This window comes from Ictalurus punctatus, chromosome 27 (assembly GCF_001660625.3).
Source record: "Ictalurus punctatus breed USDA103 chromosome 27, Coco_2.0, whole genome shotgun sequence".
NCBI lineage: Eukaryota > Metazoa > Chordata > Actinopteri > Siluriformes > Ictaluridae > Ictalurus > Ictalurus punctatus.
Genome location: NC_030442.2, coordinates 3476794 through 3501037, shown reverse-complemented (window position 1 = coordinate 3501037; position 24244 = coordinate 3476794). Strand labels below are relative to the sequence as shown.

The 24244-nt window shown below is 33.9% G+C and overlaps 3 protein-coding genes across 5 annotated transcripts in view; 2 read left to right on the top strand and 1 right to left on the bottom strand.

Moving 5' to 3' along the window:
• Nucleotides 1-24244, bottom strand: part of LOC108259252 (uncharacterized) — a 201073-nt gene that overhangs the window by 124487 nt on the left and 52342 nt on the right. The window lies entirely within an intron of this gene.
• Nucleotides 7517-24244, top strand: part of LOC108259253 (CD276 antigen homolog) — a 46706-nt gene continuing 29978 nt past the window's right edge. Inside the window, exons 1-2 of the mRNA XM_047151731.2 lie at nucleotides 7517-7648; nucleotides 10133-10173. Of these exons, the coding sequence (XP_047007687.1) occupies nucleotides 7638-7648; nucleotides 10133-10173 (52 nt within the window). The 5' untranslated portion in view covers nucleotides 7517-7637. The remainder of the gene's footprint in view (nucleotides 7649-10132; nucleotides 10174-24244) is intronic.
• On the top strand, nucleotides 12440-23819 carry LOC128628630 (renin receptor). Its single transcript, XM_047151734.2, has 3 exons — nucleotides 12440-14008; nucleotides 19419-19534; nucleotides 22913-23819. Exons 2-3 carry the CDS (start codon nucleotides 19469-19471, stop codon nucleotides 23105-23107), a joined length of 261 nt encoding a protein of 86 aa, XP_047007690.1. The 5' UTR covers nucleotides 12440-14008; nucleotides 19419-19468; the 3' UTR covers nucleotides 23108-23819.

Genomic DNA, 24244 nt, shown 5'->3' with positions numbered 1-24244 from the left:
TCACTTCAGTGATTTGATTCTTTCAAATCATCTCTTTAAGTGACTCAAACAATGTGAGTTTTGATTCACAACTCAAACAGCATCTAGAAAACCACTTTATCTTATAAAGAATGGGCTTTAAATACATAAATAAATAAATGTGTGCTTGTGCATCAATTCATCTTGTTTCACAAATCAATAATTTGTGAATCGTCCATCACAAATCAGTAGCTGAAAAATTGGGGCTTCTTTATAGATAGGAAACACCCATAAAAATAAAGCCTGTGTGTTTGGGTTCGAACCTGCAGCTGTGTGAGGTCACTCGTCTGCATGGGATCACTCCGGGTGACAGGTTCGGGGGCTGCAGAAGATCATATGTGCTGTTCAGGTTAGTCGTCCTGACGCATCCGTTCGTCACATTGTACGGCACCTCATCATACTGAAAGAATAACGTGATGTGGCAAGATTAATAAACACAACTTTAACATGTTAACTCCCATGTTGATGATGCAACACAACAGTGGTGGGGAAAAAAAACTAAATGCAGTGCATTAATGTGTGAAAGTGAAGTATGACAGATACAACAAAAATATCTAATATCTATCAAATATAGGTGTAATTATAGGTGTAATATAATTATTGGCACCCCATGAATTCATATGTGAAAAATATATATGAAGTATATTCCCATTACTATTTAAAAAAAAAAAATTGTACACCTAGGTGACTAGGAACAGAAAATTGTTTAACCATGACTTCCTGTTTCACAGGGGTATAAATATGAGGTAACACATAGGCCAAATTCCATTGGTCATTCATAACTATGGGTAAGACCAAGGAATATAGTTGTGATGTGTGGGAAAAGGTTGTTGAGCTTCACATATTGGGAAGCGTTTATAAGAAAATAGTAATGAAAAAGCCCATTTCCACCGTCAGGGCAATTATTAAGAAGTTCAAGTCAACTGGAAATGTTATGAATCAACCTGGAATTGGACGCGTGTCTAGATCATCTCAATACACTGTGAAGAGGACGGTTCGAGTGGCCAAAACAAACTCAAGCGTCTTCAGTTTGCCAGACACTACTGGAACTTCAAATGGGATCGGGTTCTATGGTCAGATGAAACCAAAATAGAGCTTTTTGGTAATAAACACCAGAGGTGGTTTTGGTTTTTGGGTGTGTGGGGGGAATAGTCCCCCTCCCAACAAAAGGTGTTTTTGTTAATGAGTTTGGTTTTTTGGTTTGGGTGAAATACGTCTGAAAAGAAATAATGTTTTAATATGGGCATGTGTTTGTGTTACTGTGTGGGGTTATTTCGTTTGTGTAAACACATTGTTAGAAAAGCATTATGATTGAAATGTGTACATATATGAGTAGAATATTTGTTTCGTGAAATATATGAAAACAAATGTTGATTACGTTTAGGGAGGCTGGTCTGCCTTTGAATTAAAAAGTTTAGGAGATAAAGCGTTTTTTAAAAAAGAATCTGTTTAAAAGAATCGCGTGAATTACATAAATTCTGAAACATAAACCTTTAGGAACTAAAAAGATTAAAAGAGTTGTTTAAAAAGAAATCCGTATTACATGTCTTCCAAAAAAAACCAAAACTGCATAAAACCTTTAGGAGGTCAAAATGTTTAAAAGAGTTGTTTAAAAAGAATAGCGCGTATTACATGACTTCTAAACAAAGATCCTTACGAGGTAAACACGTTAAAGTGCTGGCTAAAAGAATCTCCGTCATGTTTTAAACTAGAAGATAAGTTTTTTTCTTCCAGAGGTGCATTCCATTCGCTGTGTTAAGTGTTAATGAAAGTTAAACCGAACCCACCTCACTCTCTCGCTAAACCCCGCCCACACATAAGTGTTTTCAGACACGCCTCTCTCTCTCTCTCTCTCTCTCTCTCTCTCTCTCAACACGCCCATACAAGTGTTTTCATTGTAGACAGTACGTTCTGTCAAGCTGTCAATCGTAGAGGTAGAAGTAGTAGGGCTAATTTATGGTTTGTGGTTAGTAGAAGCCGGAGTGCTGATCCCTACTCAGGAAACCTGACTCAGAGAAATGGAGGCTAGTGCATGATCTGCGCGCTGTTAACCTAGTTGTAATACCCAAAACACCTGTAGTTCCAGACCCACACACCTTACTGTCAAACATTCCAGGAGGGACTAAATGGTATACTGTTATGGACCTATGCTTGGCGTTCTTTAGTGTACCGCTGCACCCAGACTCACGACATTTATTTGCTTTTACGTATGGACAACAATACACATACGCCAGGCTTCCGCAGGGATACTGTGAAACTCTTGATTTATAGTCCGTCCAAAGAACAGTGCCAGCACGACTTGCTACTGGTCCTGAGAACGTTGGCCAAAAATGGCCACAGAGTAAGTAAAGAGAAGTTGCAATTCTGTAAACAAAAAGTGGAATACCTAGGCCACGTGTTAGAATGAGAAAGCCGTACAATCGCACCTAAACATGTGGAAGCCATGTGTAAGGCCCCACAGCCAAACACCGTACGTCAAATGTTGGCATTCCTAGGAATGGCTGGGTTTAGTCGACCATGGATATGCGAGTTCGCACTAAGGGTTCAACCATTACGGGACATGATCAGGGCAGCAGATCAGTCACGGCCGAGTGCCCCGCTTGTCTGGACTCCTGAAGCCCTAGCTGCGTTCGTAGATATAAAAAAGGCCTTAATAACCGCTGTTCCATCTCTATGTGTCCGAAAGAAAAGAGTACGCTTCGGCCGTTTTAACTCAACAACAACAAGGCATGGGGAAACAGGCCATCGCCTATTATAGCACGACCCATGATAACGTGGAAAAGTGGATGCCACCTTATCGCTCCTTGGCAGTGGCCACGTTTGCATATCAAAAAGCGTCCTCAATCACCATGGGGCACCCAGTTACATTGTATACGACCCATGCACTACATGCGCTCCTGACGAGCCAGACTTTTGTAATAACAAACTCCCGGCGCACGAGGTATGACTCTATTCTGTCAGCCCCAGAGTTTACTATAGAACGGTGTACCAAGGTGAATCCAGCTGATAAGATGGTAACCCCGCTCAATGGCGTACCCCATGAATGCGTTGTGGAATCAGAAAAATTCCTGAAAGCACATCCCGATCTGGAGAACTGCCCTATAGATAATGCCAAGCACACGTTTTTTTGTGGACGACTCCTGTTTTTGAACAGATACAGGTAATAAAGCTGTGTACGCCATAGTAGAAGCAAAACATCGCCCGGTAACTTTTGAGGTGGTAATGAGTGTTCCCCTTCCCCAACCTTGCTCAGCCCAGTTGGCGGAAAGCATTGACAGCAGCGTGTAAATTGGCTAGCAATGAAAGTTGTACAGTGTATACAGATTCGGCCTACACTCATGGGGTCTGCCATGTGTTTGGACCAATCTGGGCCCAGAGGGGGTTCCAACGGGTGGATGGGTCCGCTGTGACCCACGGTGTGGCAACTTCAGATTTACTATATGCTATGACATTACCCTCAAAGCTGGCTGTAGTGAAATGCAAGGCACATAAGACTGATGATTCATTTATCACTAAAGGGAATGCGCTTGCCGATGAGGCAGCAAAGAAAGCTGCCATGGGGGCTGCTCAAATGATGGCTCTAACACATCCCGGGGAGGGTCAGACGTGACATCCACAGGAAGACAATGTGGCGCATATAGTAGAGCTGCAAAACGCCACAGGGGTGGCCGAAATAACTGCGTGGATAAAAAGGGGGTCGAAAAAAGAAGCAGGTACTGGCTTGTGGTGCAGCGTGGACGGGTTGTGAGTAGCCCCAGCCAGCTTCCTCCCGTTTTTGATCAAAGAAGCCCACGGCTTGGACCATACCCACCGTGCCCCTTGCTGATGTTTTTTGGTTCTGCGGGGGCCAGCGTGTTCGCCAGTCTTTGCCTGCGGAATGGCAAGGGTGCTGCACCCTGGTTAGGTTGGACGGTAAAACCCGTGTTTTGGTGGTGGCTGACCAGCCTTCATCTAGCCGCTCCCGTTCTCACAGGGATGCTGCCCTGTGGACTCAGTATATCCGTGATGCCAACACATCGATCTATTATGACTGGGCCATTGATGAGACAGTCAATCTAGACTTTGGGGGGACCCCCGTCGGTGTCCCCACTCGCTACAAAGCTATGGAGGCCGTCGGCAGCGGTGTGGCGTCTATTTTGTATCCAGCTGTCCAGATTAACCGCAATGCGGCTTGGATAAATTACATGTGGTACAACCAGCAACGTTTCATTAACTATTCGGTGGGCTCTTTTGGACTGCTCCGCGATCAACTACATGCCACCTCACTTATGACCGCTCAGAACCGCTTCGTCTTGGATCAGATGTGGGCCCGTGAGGAAGGTGTCTGTACAATGATTGGTCCCGAGTGCTGTGCTGCTATCCCGTTGCATACCGGTGCGGAGGGGGCTCACTATGCATACCGGTGCGGAGGGGGTTGTTGAATAAACTTTAATAAAAATATGACTAAGTTTATTCAACAACCTATTTTGTCAGAGATTCATCCAAATACATAACAAAAGCTTCATTTCAAAGGAAAAATCCGGCTAATCTGTTCACTTTCCTCCACAATATGTACAAACTGAAATGATGGTAGTGTTTATGACCATTCAGTAACACTGGTCAAAATTCTAGCGATTTATCGCTATATTTCTTATTAAGTAAACATTGAAACATGCCAGGCAGGAACCTGACTATTGGATGCTAAATCTCTGAGTTGTAGAACAGCTCCCCTAGTGGTGGTAATGCTTTATGACACGGGCTTATGCATTTACATTACAATTATCCAGTGTACAAGCTTTTCTAAATAAATCAGAAGCACATTTACACACACATCACACTTTGAACAAATATAACATAATTTTTTTTTTAAATCCAGACTAAAATATTTCTTTAAAATCTGGCCAAACTACCATAAGGGCACAGCAGGGGGCAGGATAGTGCAACAAAACAAAAGACATGTCTTCATCTGACATTCAGAAAACATCCTCTCAGGAGCCAGAATGAACCTGCAACTGCATGGGGTCACTCCAGGTCACAGGTTCGGGGGCTGTAGAAGATTGTATGTACTGTTGAGGTTAGTCGTCCTGACGTATCCGTTCGGTGCACATTGTGAGAAAGTCGCTCCTTCCCCGACTGCTGTGCAGGCACGAAATGGACAGCCTCACGTAAAGCCTGACGACAGCCGGAAGGCCCATCATGATGGGGCGGAGCCACCGACACAACCCCGGCCAGCGACTGGGGAGTCGGTTGGGAGAATTCCCCCACTCAGCAGACGGGGGAGGGGTATAAGAGGATGCTCTTCCGTCTGTACGTTTTTGAGTAGTTGCTCACATGACATGTGCACGTCACCTCTTCCTGAATGATTCCGACCTCCATACGGCGGCATTCTTTTCTAATCGCTCTCTCTCTCAGTGTCTCTCTTTCCAGAAGGCTCGGGTGCAGACGAGGACGCGGCCTGGTGAGCTCGCATGCGACACTTCACGATGGCATGAGGAAGCCCTCACGCTTCACGGGAATCCCGACACGCCCTGGAGAGCACTGCAACGCCAGCCCCACACAAATACTCACACACTCGCACCCCCACACACCTCCTCACTTCTGGTAGCACCTGCATAAGAGAAAATAAAGTTAATCACTTGGTCACTGTACCCAGCATCTCCTGTGTGTCTGTGCTCCACACAGAATGAAGGTAAGGGAGAACCAATGGCAGTCCCAGGCGATGGCAAAGAAGAAGGTCAGTCAGGGGTCGTACCAACAGAGCAGGAGGAAAGAAGGGCTCCTGCTGCTGAAAGTGGTTCTGACGAGCCTGATACACCTGCTGAAGAAGAAAGAGGCCCAAGCAGATGTCCCTTCCAGGACAACCTTTCCACAATTGACTATTCAGCCCTTGACTGGTCTCCAAAACAGTACTGAACTAAAGCTGAATGAGACAATCAGTGAGCCAGATTGGATCTCTGATCAGCTGCAACAGGATGGAACAGATTCCAGTTCCTCAAGTGAGGACAAAGAAAAAGTTTGATAAACCAAGCCCTGGGTGTAAGTGCTCGCCTACACTTCTCCCCAAGGGTGTTCCCCTGCGATATGTGAAGTATCTCTGTTGAAGACATCCCCTGAGAAAGGATGTGATGGATTTTTATTTTTGCTTTACCCATTTTTTCTATTTTTCTATTAAAATATCATCAAGTGTGTTTAGAGACAGGGTGATCACTGTCTGATTTATCATTGTAATCAAACTGAGAAAATTGTTTTGTATTCATATTTATTAGTCTATGCTTGTATCAACTATATGTGCTTGATCAACTGTGTACCGTGAAAACCAATGGGAGAGGAGATGTTTGTTTCTCGTCTCCAGAGAGAGTAGTTTCAGGATTTGGTCATTGGTAGATGGATGATATGATCATACATTGATCACTAGTTAGTGTAAATGAAGGGACTGGATTGTGAGATTACTCTCTCGAGCTAGGTGGGACTTAGTAAGTCCCAGAGGGGGAAAATATATAGCAATATTTATGAAGTGTAATCAATATGTGTAAATAACATTTGGATATGTTATTGAAGTGTATAATATGTATAACCAACATTTAGAATTATTATTTAAGCATAATCGGATAATCAATATTAGTTAAAATGCATAATCTATATGCATAATCAATAGTTAGAAGCATAATCTAAATCCATAGAACAATGTTTGATCAAGTTATATTCTAAGTGTGTGTTGCGTTAGATGAACTTTGTGTCTTACTGTACAACAATTGTTCTTTCTGTACCAGCCGGTATCCTCCTCCACAGAAGCAGAAAACTTTGAGGCCAGATACCAATTAACGAGTTAGGATGAGGCCTAAAAAAAAGGGAGTGTGGATCAAGGTCAGGACTCTGAGTGAAACCCTTTTAAAATAAATAAATAAATAAATAAAATAAAGAAGAAGAAGAAGAAGAAGAAGAAGAAGAAGAAGAAGAAGAAGAAACAATGTCCTCATGAAACCTTTTCAAGAAAAACAACTAACTGCACATGCTCCACAAATTTAAGATAACACATAGACATGAATATTTAATTGTGGCAAAGAAGATTGGTCTGTTTTAATGAGGAAAGGCAAAACCCCACCTACAATGACTATGCTGTGGAGAAAGGTATAAAAAGTGCTGTGTGTGTTTGCATAATTTGGACTTTCTGCAGACTGTCTCATTTATTGTTTCAATAAAGTTGATTTACTTTTTGACATCTAAATTCTCTGTCTCTGAAGTTTTTTGACTAGGCTGAAAAGATTGTTTTCCACGACAAGGGGCATTTTCGGTGGTTTTTACCGGTTGTAAGTGGGGAATTACAATAGATTTGTTCGTATTTTTTCCTTAATAATAGATTTGAACTCTCGCAGCGGCTCCATACGTATGTTTTTAAATTAATATACAAAAAGTAACAACAGCAAAAATTAAAAAATAAAAATTAAACAAATAAAACAATTAAACAATATTTTGGCAATAGACGTCATCAGGTGACGTGTCCAGCGCATGCGTACTTAAAAGTTCCACCTGGGTTCATTCGTAACGGACGTTAGCCTTTTGTAAATGTTTGTGTTCTGTAAATTTACATTTTATTAATTTTATTAATTTTATTAGAAGCTGTTTCCCCGGGGTTGTACTCAATGAATGTGAGGTATGTATCAGGTGTGTTCAGTTTAAGGCCTGGTTGAGCTAAGCTAACTCGCCGCTGCAGGAGAAACTGTATAACGGAGCTAGCTAATTTCCTGACCTAGGTATACTAGCTAAAATATATTCTACAGCTGTTCTATGCATGACAAAACTTGATCTGGAGAATTATGACAGAATTTAGGAACATAGTGTGAGCCATGACACATTAATTTACTTTCTGATAAACTAAATTTTATATTTTCAGTTGTATGCAAAAAACAACCGTTAATCTATTCCACCTGGTAAACAAATACAATAAACCTCAATGTTCAGTGTCAAGTCTGCTTCTCTTAAATATATTATAGCTACACTATTAGACATTTCCCACTGTCATGGTTCTGGGCTGGAGTCAGTTCTCGAACCGCTCTGTGTATATTGTGTATATATCTGAATAATCTCATATAGGATGTGATTGGGTGAGTTCATTTACCCGTCAGATGCAAAGCGCTTTAGTTTAATGGTGATCATTACTGACGCTCCGATCAGGATTTTTACAGCCGAAACCGATCCAGATACCAATCTTTTTTATTTAAGCTTTAATCAGGAGGTCTGTCATAAACAGTTAAATGTAAGCTCTCTGCTCATGGTCACTGTTAATTGAGTTAAAATAATAGCAATGAGAAATACTGTTGGTTAATTGATAAATAAACAAACATAAAATATTTATTTTTAAATATCTTAAACAATAAAGAGTCCTAATTAAGAGCAAACTAACACAAGCATGATCCATATTAGGAAAAAGGCTAATAGCCTTCTAATTATATAGCTTACTAAGATTAATGTCAAATTGATATTAAATGCAACCCATGGTAATTAAACATCATTTAATTTCTCATTTTATTCATATTTTATGAAGTTATGGTAATATCTGTTTTTTATATTAAATGATGATTTATAAGTAAGCAGATTCTGTGTCTTTGCATTTTATTAGTTTTCTGTTTCTTTTTTTATCAGTTGTTCCTTTTAGATTGGTTCCACAGTACATGGAAACTGGAGCTGACTTTTCTAGTGATATCTGGCAACCCTGAGTTTAAATGAAGTGAATACGCTATGTATTTGAGTTAGTGAAGAGCGTGAAGGAGAGCAGCAGCGTACTCCTTCTGAACAGTTGCTACTCTTGATTATGATTGGTGAGGAATTATTTAATAAAGAAGTTTGAATTAAACCCACCTTGTAGCGTTGGCATTATTATTAATTTACTCCGCGTGAAGCCGCTGTTTCTACACGAGCAGGTGAAATTTCAGGTCATTTTGTGTGATCAATAAAAGATGGCGATTGTGAGATCGGAGAGTTGAGAGAAGCAGATGATGTACAGAGTTACTCTCTTCATTATAATGGCTTCTCTGCAGTATTTACACACTTGTTCGGTTGACTGAGGAGATGAAAAGCAGTGTTAAAGTAACTGTTGCGCGGTGTAGTTGCATTTTGGACTTCCTGTAGTTTTTGTTCCGATTGTATTATACAACTCCAAACAGGTCACTCGCACTGGTGCGAATAAATATTTATTCACAGGCGCACAAAGTACTTTTCAGTTGCAAACGCGAGTGAAATGGTCACACTGTAGAGCCCTGAGTTTATCTGCAAAGTTTTTTCCTGTTCGGCGTGATGTTAATGTCCCCGACAACCTCTGTAGTGCCATTGAGCATAGTGCTAGTGTCATGATTTCCTCTCGCAGAAAAACTGGCAGCTCAAGCGCTAAAATGCTGAACCCATTTCTGGGTTTTGGCACTACGAAATGACGTTATCCCTGGGCCTCTCTCTGTGATTGGCTGTAAGTTTAGGAAGCGCTTGATTTGATCTGCAGCAGAGTTTTCTATGAGCGGAGGACGAACTTTAAACGTTATCGCAGTCGATCATGTTCATTTAATCGTAGACAGTCAAAATCGTAATCGCGATCGATATCCGATTTAATTGTGCAGCCCTATTTACACAATTTTTATTCAGGCCCTGACACAGAATTGTAAGAGGGTGCACTTTCTTTTCCCCATGACTGTAAGGGCACCAGCTCAGGAGTGTTTAATAAAATTGAAGTTTACTGTATACGTTGAGTCACTGATTGCACGTGCAGATAGATAACTAAAACTGAAACTATTACGTCTTAACCTCCATTAAACAGCCTTAACTGGGCTTTGTGAGCTTTCTGTGTAAGAACTGTGCAATGTGCATCAGCTCTGTAGTGACTTCAGGAATGGATCCAAAACCTGCAGAGTGAATATCTGCCCGTGTTGAACATATCCCTACAGGCCCGGTGTGTTTTAAGGGCAGAAAGAAGGGCAACAAACACGTCATTATTATTCACTTACTACATTTCTGATTGCTGAGCGTTTGTTCTAGTTTCTCGAACTGAAGTATTAAACTCCTTTATAACTCCATTATACAGTTATACTGTGAATTTATTCTGCTGTTCCACCTCTTTCTGTGTTTTTTTTTTTTTAATTTTTAATTACAGCTGGATTTTCTACTTCACCTTCCTGCTTCTGATACACACAGGTGAGTGTTTAACACCGCAGTAAGCGGGTATGTGTACTGTATGGAAAAGTGAAATCTAATAATTACTGAAATGTGACCATCAATGTTAAGACTGAATGTCGAGAATATTTTAACTAGGGTGCACCGAAATGAAAATTCTTGGCCGAAGCCGAAACCGAATATGATGAAAAACCTGGCTGAATACCGAACGCGTTTTTTCTATTTATTTTGCCATTTTTTTTCACCATTGCATAAATTAGTCAAAATGTGCTTTTTACTATTTTGTCTTGCTTTTCAAAGAGGAAATCGATTACAAAAACTACAATTTCAAAATATTTAACACTGAACATTTTTCATTCTAGCAGGCATTGGCTACCAACAAGGCACAATATAACTTTAAATAAATAAATTAGTAAAATAAAAATGTCTTTGAGCCCTGCTTGAATAGCCTATAACTGACTGTTGAAAGAATGTAACACTCTGTGGCCTACAACTAAAAGTGCATTGAAAAGAGTGCAAAAAATGGTTATATTGGGGATATAGGCCTCTTGCGTCCTTGTACACCTCGCGAAGTATTATAGTATAGTTAGATATGTTGTTAATGTTATGTTCCTTGATGGATTTAGTTAGTTTAAACTATAGATTAGTTCATTTAGTCCCCTTTGTTTTTTCCACTCCCAGTCCATAGTACTAGGTCATGTTTCTTGTTTTGTGTTTTGACCCTGTTTTCTGTGACTGCGACTCTGATTCCTGCTTTGCCCCGTTTATGCCTGTTTGCCGATCGCCCGACCCTTTGCCTGTCTTGACTACGTTTTTTGGATCACGATTTGGATTTGTCTGCCTGCCCTTATACGTCGTTACCTGCACCTGCTTCCGTACTCTACTCCCTTACGTCTCGCAACGTGGCAGAATACTCCGTGAGGTGTACAGGGGCGCGAGCGGTATATATCCTGAATATAATCAGTGCTAAGCGCTGGCAGCTGAAAACAATAAATCCACACCCCCGAACAACAACCAATGACAAAACAGGGAGGTGACAGAACAGAAACAAAACAAACGCAAGTGTCCACAGTAAACAATGTCTGGGTCGTCAACATCCAAAGAGCATGTGCTCGCTGAGCACTCGTGCACGTAGCTCGTGCATGCGCGCACCCCCTCATCTCTCCGCGTCTCACTCTGGTTGCTAGGCTATTTGGTCGTGTCATGAAACCCGTCATTGTTCGGTCAGATTTATTCTGCCTTTTCACTTAATAATTTCGGTTGCCGAACATTCGGTGCATCCCTAGTTTTAACCTACATATTTATTCACATTAGCAATAAACAGATGATTCATTTTCCGTGTATGTGTGCAAAATGAAATTTCCCCCTCGATTTCAGTCACATTTAAGTTGTACTTTCCTCAATTCCATGTAAATTAGTTATGATTCGGTAATAAATAAAAAATCCAGGCGATTGGTTTGAAAGAATCTTACACCAGTCCTATGGTGTGACGTCTCTTTAGTTTCTCCATCACAGCTTTAACCTGCTGTTAGTTCCCATTTACAGTTTAACACAAAGAAAAACTTAATAACCGTGGTTTCGTTCGATCCTGTGGTATACAATCTCTTATTAGATGTTTGTAGAGATCATTAGTGCAGATTTGTATACTTTGCTATTCTGTGAATGAAACTAGTGTGCACATAAATTAAATGACCAATGATCACACTCTTTAGTGTGTTATGTAATGCTTCTTGTAAAAAAAATAAAAATAAATAAATAATAAATAAAAAAAACCTGGACAGGCCACGCCTACAAGCACAACAGTATCATTAATCATTGAAGATCGTTACACGCACACACTATAGGCAAACTACAAGTGACAAGTAAAGAGTGAATGCATATTGAATACGAATGATTATATAGTGTTGATGTATCCTGATGAACACATTTGTATTTATATTATTGAGATTTTCTTTTTTTTTTTCTTTTTCTTTCAGTGTCGGTGCAGAGTGTCCCTGTTGAATGTTTTATAGGAGAATCAGTGATTTTACCGCGTTCATTTGGAGAGAAGCTGCAGACTGTGCATTGGCGAGACAGATACAGCTTGGTGGTGTGTGACATCAGTGGCGGTAAAGCAGATTTCGATGATCAGCATCCAGAGTTACAATTTTTCCATCAGAAATGGAAAAGGGGAATTTCTCCATCATGCTGAGCAACTTGAAGGAATCTGATGCAGGAACATATATCTGCATCACCCCAAACATCAATCCACCAACCGTGATGCTAGAACTAACTGTGAAAGGTGTGTATGGCTGATTTTCTAAAATCAAGTTTGAAGCTCTACCTTAAGCAGGAAGTTTCCGTCACATGTCGTTTTGTTTATCCCGATCCAGTCGTTATATTCACAATGATCTGATGAAATCCTGAAGAGGAGTCCATTTAAATCACTTACATCACTGTTAATAGACGTGTATATACATTTATAATTGAGATTTTAAGGTTGTGCTTCTTTAATCATCAGGAAGTAAGTTTCTCTCATCATCTCACTGAAAACTCCACAGCAGTCTGAACCTCCTGGCAGAGGCAACCAGGAGAGATTTTGACTGAAATATTCTGGTACATAGCAGAATTCTTGATGCCTCCTTATTTTTTTTATTTATTTTTTATTTATTTATTTATTTTTTGTTAATTTAAATTGTGAAAATTACTACATGTCGATGTTCTTTGTCATTTGATAGTGCATCACCTTTAATAATTGGCACTGTTTAAAAGAGTATCAAATGCTGAAAGTTTGTACACACGCTCAAACACTTGGAGAGTTCTGGAGTACAGCAGCAAGAACATGGGCTTGTGAATATTTTGCTATTAATGTTGTTTTGAAGTAGGATAGATCTTCCGTTTTGATGGATGCTAGGACCACCTATATCACCTGTAAGAAGAGTTTAAATGAATAATAATAGTAATAAAAAGACTAGGTGAGAAAGGCCCAAGGGTCGTATAGCCTACAAGCAATGACCTTTTTATTTGGTTAAAAAAAAATCCAGAAAAAGTTATCTTGGCTAAAGTATAAGGGCAGACGCCAGTGGATATTTGTGTATTCATGAAGTAGCAGCCAGTTATCATCGAGTTCTAAGGAGCTGCTGACTCGGAGCCCATTTGAACGATGGCAGAATCAATTCCCATTCTTTACCCGTCTCAAGTCACCAATGGAAAAAGCTCCTCAAAGAAAGACCACGACCCTATACTCGGACATATAAAAAAAAAAAGAGGTCAGTGGCATCTTATTTTCTACAGAAGACCCGGACCCATTATCCAGCAGTAATCAGAACGGGCGTCAGTAATGGATGGAAACTGCAGGTCTAAGAAGAGGAAGATTCAGAAGCCATGATAACAATCGACCTATATACAACAGAACAGGTTTCTTTTTTTATACGGGGAAATCTAAAACAGTTTGAACAGAACTTTCTGCTAATTAAAGAGGAAGCTAAGCTAAACAAAAGCCTTAAGACACCCAGCGAAGAGATCTCCATTCGACACGGCGCCTTCACCAACGTGAAGGAGGAGTTCACGAAGATGGAACTGGTGCAGCTGAGAGAGGCGGTGCATGGTGGGGTAGCACAGCAGACTGATCAAACCAGGATGGAAGAGGATTACAGGAAAGAAAAATAGGGATGCTAATGAAAGAAATGAAGGAACTGAAACTCTTACACACTCTCTCTCTCTCTCTCTCTCTCTCTCGCTGATGAGACAAACAAGCACTTGGCTAAGGACCAGGCTCCTAACCTGTTCTGGTATGGAGGAGCTTGCCCGGCGCTACGTCATGGACTCCCCCCAGTTCCAGGACGCCCGAGAGATTCTGGTAGCAGCGCTGCAGAAGGTGAAAAACCACACTGCACGTTTTCAGCTTTCAGATCGTGCTGCATGTGGTTAAACGGGGGCAGCTCTTCCTAAACCTGCACGTGTACGCCGACATGTTTGCCAACACCTTTTAGAAAGTGTCGAAAAGGGAAACACTATATATATATATATATATATATATATATATATATATATATATATATATATATATATATATATATATATATATATATATATATATATATATATATATAATAATATGGATGGATAAATAAATAAATAAATATATTTATTTATTTATTTATCCATCCATATATATATATATATATATATATATATATATATATATATATATATATAATATGGATGGATAAATAAATAAATAAATATATTTATTTATTTATTTATCCATCCATATTATTATATATATATATATATATATAATATGGATGGATAAATAAATAAATATATTTATTTATTTATTTATCCATCCATATATATATATATATATATATATATATATATATATATATATATATATATATATATATATATATATATATATATATATATATATGGATGGATAAATAAATAAATAAATATATTTATTTATTTATTTATCCATCCATATTTTATATATATATATATATATATATATAATGGATGGATAAATAAATAAATAAATATATTTATTTATTTATTTATCCATCCATATATATATATATATATATATATATATATATAATGGATGGATAAATAAATAAATAAATATATTTATTTATTTATTTATCCATCCATATTATATATATATATATATATATATATATATATATATATATATATATATATATATATATATATATATATATATATATATATATATATATATATAATATGGATGGATAAATAAATAAATATATTTATTTATTTATTTATTTAGCCATCCATTATATTTTATATATATATATATATATATATATATATATATATATATATATATATATATATATATATATATATATATATATATATATATATATAATGGATGGCTAAATAAACAAATAAATAAATATATTTATTTATTTATCCATCCATATTATATATATATATATATATATATATATATATATATATATATATATATATATATATATATATATATATATATATATATATATATATATATATAATATGGATGGATAAATAAATAAATATATTTATTTATTTGTTTATTTAGCCATCCATTATATTTATATATATATATTTTATATATTTTATATTTATATATATATATATATATTTATATATATATATATATAATATGGATGGATAAATAAATAAATAAATAAATTTATTTATTTATTTATCCATCCATATTATATATATATATATATATATATATATATATATATATATATATATATATATATATATATATATATATATATATATATATATAATATGGATGGATAAATAAATAAATAAATATATTTATTTATTTATTTATCCATCCATATTATATATATATATATATATATATATATATATATATATATATATATATATATATATATATATATATATATATATAATATGGATGGATAAATAAATAAATAAATATATTTATTTATTTATTTATTTAGCCATCCATTATATATATATATATATATAATATAAATATATATATACATTATATATTTATATATATATATATATATTTATATTATATATATATATATATATAATGGATGGCTAAATAAATAAATAAATAAATATATTTATTTATTTATTTATCCATCCATATTATATATATATATATATATATATATATATATATATATATATATATATATATATATATATATATATATATATATATATATAATATGGATGGATAAATAAATAAATAAATATATTTATTTATTTATTTATCCATCCATATTATATATATATATATATATATATATATATATATATATATATATATATATATATATATATATATATATATATATATATATATATATATATATAATATGGATGGATAAATAAATAAATAAATTTATTTATTTATTTATTTATCCATCCATATTATATATATATATATATATATATATATATATATATATATATAATGGATGGATGGATAAATAAATAAATAAATTTATTTATTTATTTATTTATCCATCCATATTATATATATATATATATATATATATATATATATATATATATATATATATATAATATGGATGGATAAATAAATAAATAAATATATTTATTTATTTATTTATCCATCCATATTATATATATATATATATATATATATATATATATATATATATAATATGGATGGATAAATAAATAAATAAATATATTTATTTATTTATTTATCCATCCATATTATATATATATATATATATATATATATATATATATATATATATATATAATATGGATGGATAAATAAATAAATAAATAAATTTATTTATTTATTTATCCATCCATCCATTATATATATATATATATATATATATATATATATATATATATAATATGGATGGATAAATAAATAAATAAATATATTTATTTATTTATCCATCCATATTATATATATATATATATATATATATATATATATAATATGGATGGATAAATAAATAAATAAATATATTTATTTATTTATTTATCCATCCATTATTTATATATATATATATATATATATATATATATATATATATATATATATATATATATATATATATATATATATATATATAATATGGATGGATAAATAAATAAATAAATATATTTATTTATTTATTTATCCATCCATTATATATATATATATATATATATATATATATATATATATATATATATATATATATATATATATAATGGATGGATAAATAAATAAATAAATATATTTATTTATTTATTTATCCATCCATTATTATATATATATATATATATATATATATATATATATATATATATATATATATATATATATATATATATATATATATATATATATATATATATGGATGGATAAATAAATAAATAAATATATTTATTTATTTATTTATCCATCCATTATATATATATATATATATATATATATATATATATATATATATATATATATATATATATATATATATATATATATATATATAATATGGATGGATAAATAAATAAATAAATATATTTATTTATATATTTATTTATTTATTTATCCATCCATTTTATATATATATATATATATATATATATATATATATATATATATATATATATATATATATATAATGGATGGATAAATAAATAAATAAATATATTTATTTATTTATTTATCCATCCATTATATATATATATATATATATATATATATATATATATATATATATATATATATATATATATATATATATATATATAATGGATGGATAAATAAATAAATAAATATATTTATTTATTTATTTATCCATCCATTATATATATATATATATATATATATATATATATATATATATATAATGGATGGATAAATAAATAAATAAATATATTTATTTATTTATTTATCCATCCATTATATATATATATATATATATATATATAATGGATGGATAAATAAATAAATAAATATATTTATTTATTTATTTATCCATCCATTATATATATATATATATATATATATATATATATATATATATATATATATATATATATATATATATATATATATATATATATATATATATATATGGATGGATAAATAAATAAATAAATATATTTATTTATTTATTTATCCATCCATTATATATATATATATATATATATATATATATATATATATATATATATATATATATATATATATATATATATATATATATATAATATGGATGGATAAATAAATAAATAAATATATTTATTTATATATTTATTTATTTATTTATCCATCCATTATATATATATATATATATATATATATATATATATATATATATATATATATATATATATATATATATAATGGATGGATAAATAAATAAATAAATATATTTATTTATTTATTTATCCATCCATTATATATATATATATATATATATATATATATATATATATATATATATATATATATATATATATAATGGATGGATAAATAAATAAATAAATATATTTATTTATTTATTTATCCATCCATTATATATATATATATATATATATATATATATATATATATATATATATATATATATATATATATATATATATATAATGGATGGATAAATAAATAAATATATTTATTTATTTATTTATCCATCCATTATATATATATATATATATATATATATATATATATATATATATATATATATATATATATATATATATATATATATATATATATATATATATATATATATAATGGATGGATAAATAAATAAATAAATATATTTATTTATTTATTTATCCATCCATTATATATATATATATATATATATATATAAAATATATATAAAATATGGATGGATAAATAAATAAATAAATATATTTATTTATTTATTTATCCATCCATATTTTATATATATATATATATATATATATATATATATATATATATATATATATATATATATATATATATATATATATAAAATATGGATGGATAAATAAATAAATAAATATATTTATTTATTTATTTATCCATCCATATTTTATATATATATATATATATAAAATATGGATGGATAAATAAATAAATAAATATATTTATTTATTTATTTATCCATCCATATATATATATATATATATGGATGGATAAATAAATAAATAAATATATTTATTTATTTATTTATCCATCCATATTATTTTATATATATATATATATATATATATATATATATATATATATATATATATATATATATATATATATATATAAAAAAAATAATATGGATGGATAAATAAATAAATAAATATATTTATTTATTTATTTATCCATCCATCCATATATTATATTATATATATATATATATATATATATATATATATATATATATATATATATATATATATATATATATATATATATATATATATATGTATATGTATATATGTCCCAAACTGACTTTCACTTACATGGAGGCTCTGAACTTTACCATCGCACAAATCACATGTGTATATTAATATATAAATAAATGTACATTTGTACACAGCTGTAGTGAACACAATTTAAATGAGAGTAGTAAATACAAGCATCGCATTAAATCAGGACACTCGTAGAGATTTGTACCTAACGGATGTATGATTGTGGAATTTAATAATAATTACGACTAGGAGATATTTAATACTGTTAGAGACGGGTCATCTCGTTATACTTCATTAAACCATTCCTTCGTCTCCGTCGTGTCTTCCAGTTCGCCGATGACGTCTTCGGCGTTTCAGCAACGCAGTGGTGGAGGTGGTGATGGTGAAGACGTTCGAGACACCACTGACCAGGAAGTCGCGCTCCATCCTGGAGGCTAAGCAGATTGTGAGTTGTTTTAATTTATTGGATGTGTTTATTTAAATGTTATAAATATTCTGCATTACAGAAGTTCAGTGCATTTGCATGACACTTTACACAGGGTTACGACGTTATGACCAGCTATTAGGGAGGAGATGTGTTTATTTTTAGCTACGTTCATAGCTGTTGTTTTTAACAGGAAATGAAACCCTCAGTAGATCGTGTGCATAGATCAAATCATTATGAACGTAGTGCTGCCGTCTAAAACGGAGGAGAAGCTAGAAGAAATGGGAGTGATGGTTTTTATATCGCAGTGTATTGTTCATTATTATTATTATTATTATTATTAAGAAGAAGAAGAAGAGTAATTAATCGCGCTTGTAATGAAAAGTACCATTTAGTCAACATTTACTCTTTTTTTTTTTTTTTTTTTTTTTTTGTTTTTTTTTGGGTTCTGCCTCTTGTTCTGTGCCTCAAAACCACAGGATGTCCCTCAAAGTCATGTTTTCTCTGCTATGAACTTCAACCACTATGACCTATTTACGTTTTGCTAAGATTCCGGATGCATGCAATTTTATTTTTATTTTTTTTTGATGCATGGTCCACAGAAGGTGGGGTTTCTAAGTTCCTCCGAGGACCAGCCCAAGAGACATGCGCACATTTAAAATGCTCTTCCTCGATGCACACACACGTCTTGTTCCTGAAATAATTGCATAAACGTACAGTTATTTTGTGTAATGTCGAAACTACGATTACTACAATGATTTGCACGTTCTAAGAAAAAAGTGTCATTTTATGAGCTGTATTAGTGTACATGTATAAGTATACATAAATGTTTGCTTCTTAGTCTTTTAATCTCTAATGCTAAGTGTGTATTTGTATGAACCGGGAGCTTGTGGTTTAATGCACCAGATACGAAAACATCGAACTGAAGTAACTTCGCGCTGGTTGTCAAGTGGCAACGCAGTGCCAAGACAAACTGACGCCTGTATAAGTGTGACTAGCTAGACTTCAGAACTAGTGGAAGGAGGTGTTTCGCTTGTGTGGCCTTATAGGAGCCTTAAAAGACTGTTCTGGTGAGTCTGAAAGTTCATAAGACCGCTGCACACCACTATGGGTGGGCTTGTGTAACCATTCCGGAAGCCGTGTCTTGCCAAAGCGATGTTTGTGGTTTCGTCACACTAGGATATGTACACCGAGTGGTGTTCTATCACCGCTACATCAAACAGCGTGGCTCACTGACAAAACCCGACCCCAGGACTTCCCGTATCCTGTCCGAACCCGTCTCACTTCGTAACTCTTGGACGAGTTTCAGAGGCTAGTATTGTCCCCTTTAGCAGAAATGATGCGTTTTGCATAATTGTCCACCAGGCTTGATGGAATTTCTGACCACTCTTTCATGCAATATTCTTTCAGTTGCAAGATGTTTGAGGGTTTTCTTGCATGTTCTGCCCATTTCAAACTCCCCGACTAACCCCCCCCCCCCCCCCCCCCCCCAATTTCAACAGGATTCAAATCCGAGCTTTAACTAGGCCATTCCATAACCCTCTATTTCTTCTTTCTGAGCCATTCCTTGGTGGATTTGCTCGTGTATTTAGGATCATTATCCTGTTGAAAGGTGCACTTTTAGTTAAACTTCAACTTTTGGACAGATGACATTCTTCAAACACTCATTGATATGATTCAGAATTCAGTCCCTGAGGTGGTGAAGCAATGCCAAATCATAACATTTTCACCACAGTTGGTATAAGGTGCTTCTCCTGAAAAGTTGTCTTTGGTCTGTGCCAAACAAGTCTATCTTTGCTTCATCTGTCCAGAGCACATTATTCCAAAAGGCCTGGTCTTTGCCTATATGCTCATCGGCAAACTGTAGTCTTGCGAAGGCTTCTTCCTGGCACGCCTCCCATGCAGGTCAAATTTGTGCACTCTCTTTGTGATTGTAGAAGCATGCACTTCGACAGCAACAGTTGCAAGACTTGCTAGCAGATCCTGTGATGAAATCTTGGGTTTCTTGGAGACTTCTTTTTTTCATCAGACAGTCTGCGTGTGGGCTGAGTTAGCTGCGTGTGGGCTGACTAATCGGCGGTCGTTTGAAATCTGCGACATTTGTAGATGTATTTAAATCTCTTGCCAGACTTCTAGCCATCCACAACCTTTTTTCTGAAGGCCTTACAGAACTCTTTAGATCTTGGCATGATGACACCAGACACTAGATATGAGAGGGGTATAAATAAAACCGGTTCCACCTGCACTTCCTCAGCAGGTTCTATTCACTGACACACAATCTTCAACACCTGATTCTAACTTTATGGATTTGAAGGTGTGATAAATGCAGGGGTGTACTTACTTTTTCCATGTGACTGATCCTCTTTGAAACAGTAAAATAGTACAATAAAGATGATACACTATCAAATGACACACACAACTGATATTTTGTGTAATTTTCACATTTAAAATTAAAATAACTTGATCAAATGTTTGCATATCCAAAACAACAGTTTCCATGGGGTGTACTTTTTTTTTTGTATGATCTACAGATACACTTAATTATTTAATGAGCAGTTATCTTTTAATAATTTTAAATGATTATCAGACAGAAAAACGTATACACGTTAAAAAAGTTCCTCCAACCGCTAATCAAGACATCTGTGACTGTTCTATTCGACCAATCGACGGTTCGTGCTGTTCTGTAGCTCCGCCCACATGTCCCCACTCTGCTTGCACCGAACTTCGCCAAGAAGTCACATCGCATTGCAGAGCTGAACGGACAAAGGTTCAGGCAAGCTTCACAGAGCGTGGAAACTTTTAAGCATGCCCACAAATAGGAAGTGGCTAGTTTGCTGTAAATAAGAACCGTATGGGTCAGAGCGCACGAACCCACAGTGAGCAGTTCTCTCTCTCTCTCTCTCTCTCTCTCTCTCTCTCTCTCTCTCTCTCTCTCACACACACACACACACACACACACACACACACACACACACACACACACAAGCGCAGTTGTGTTTTTCTTTAAACGTTAACGTGTAAAACCCACACCAAAGCTGGTCTCAGTTCTGTGTTTATAGTAAGACGCAAAAGCTCGCGTGCACTCGGAGACCTGTTCGCTGCAGGGTGTGTAGATTTACAGTCGAGACCACGTCGATGCATGCACACGTTTTTCTAACACGTGGTCAGTGCAGTAGCAGGAGACTCTGCTTCGCGTCTTCACTTCTGTTTCGAAACACGCGCTCAGTTCTGGGCGTCCAGTCCGAGGTAGAGGTCTAACACCAATTTTGTTATTTTAATAAGCTCCACCCAGCATTTAGATGGCTGCTTGTAAATAAATGCGCCCTTTTGATTGACAGTAAAAGTGTTCTACGTGTGTAACCTCACCCCAAACGGTTTTTGATCTATTTTTGTTTCCAGAGTAACCCGGGAAGCCCCTACAACCTGGCCTACAAGTACAACTTTGAATACGCCGTCGTGTTCAACATCGTGCTGTGGCTCATGATCGTGTTGGCTCTCGCCGTCATCGTCATCTCGTACAACCTGTGGAACATGGACCCGGGCTACGACAGCATCATCTACAGGATGACCAATCAGAAGATCCGCATGGACTAACCTTGCATTCCATCGCAGTGTTATTGTGTGTTGTGTATTGTGTGTGTGTGTGTGTGTGTGTGTGTGTGTGTATATATACACACAGGTTTCTCACTTCCATTCATCCCATACGTCAAGTGTTTGTGTGTGTATATAGCTCTAAAACGTCAGTTTGTGAATATTTATTGATGCCTGCTATTTTGTTGAAAATCTAAATGAATACATATATAATATACACACAGCGGATGAATGAATTCGAACGAAATCGCGCTCAAGTGTGGTGGGGTGTGGTGTTCCTGATCTAGCTACGTGTTGAATCAGCTGTATTTATTATTGTTTTGTTTTTTTATTCCTGATACACTGGACCGTAATATCTGATACTGATGTAATGTGGGTGGGGTGATGCACAAAAATTGCATGCAGTAAAACTTCACCTAGGTGTGATGTTAAAACTAGGAGATCGTTGGCGTAGTTTTATTTGGAAAAGTCAGACAGAGTTGGGTAAAAAAATGTTAGAAATATAATTGTTTGATCTGACACGCAGCGATTGAAGGGCAAAATGGTAGATGTGATATTTTTAACTTGGCTTAACCTCAGCTCTCCATCACCCGGTATGTTCAGCTGAAACTTCTTGTCCTCCGACCATAAAGTGAACTTTAGCCGAATTGTTTTACCGACAAGTGTAGAGGTGCAAAGTTCATTTGTTACCAAATAAAGTTTTCTGATACGGTCACATGTGCTATTTATTGTGAAACAGGAACATTGACAGTTTTCCAGTAGCGTAAAAACCCCCATCACTATTTTACACACGTCTGCTGCTGCACAGACGACAGAACTAACACTTTGCTCTTTGTGTGTTAGCAAAACACGAGAATTCTCAGACACTGCTTCACTAATATGAGTCCAGAGCAGTGTGTTCTTACAGACTCAAATCTGGACCAAACTACAGTAGTGTCACAGCTGATGCACACACACACTGTGGTTAAATCACATGACTGTTCCTCATGGACATGAGGCAGTGGTGTGCTGTTTGTGGCTTGTTATGTGTTCACCATGAATCTGATTCAAATAACTGAATAATAATAATAAAAAAAAAAAAACAGGTTCGGTAAATGATTATAGATTAATGTAGAGATTGTATTCAGACTTTTGTTAAAA

What these genes read in the sequence shown, in the direction of transcription:
- LOC128628630 (XM_047151734.2), top strand. Translation starts at nt 19,469, where the DNA reads ATGGTGAAGACGTTCGAGACACCACTGACCAGGAAGTCGCGCTCCATC. An exon ending in TCCTGGAGGCTAAGCAGATT is followed by an intron (nt 19,535 to 22,912) that starts GTGAGTTGTTTT and finishes TTTTGTTTCCAG; the next exon opens with AGTAACCCGGGAAGCCCCTA.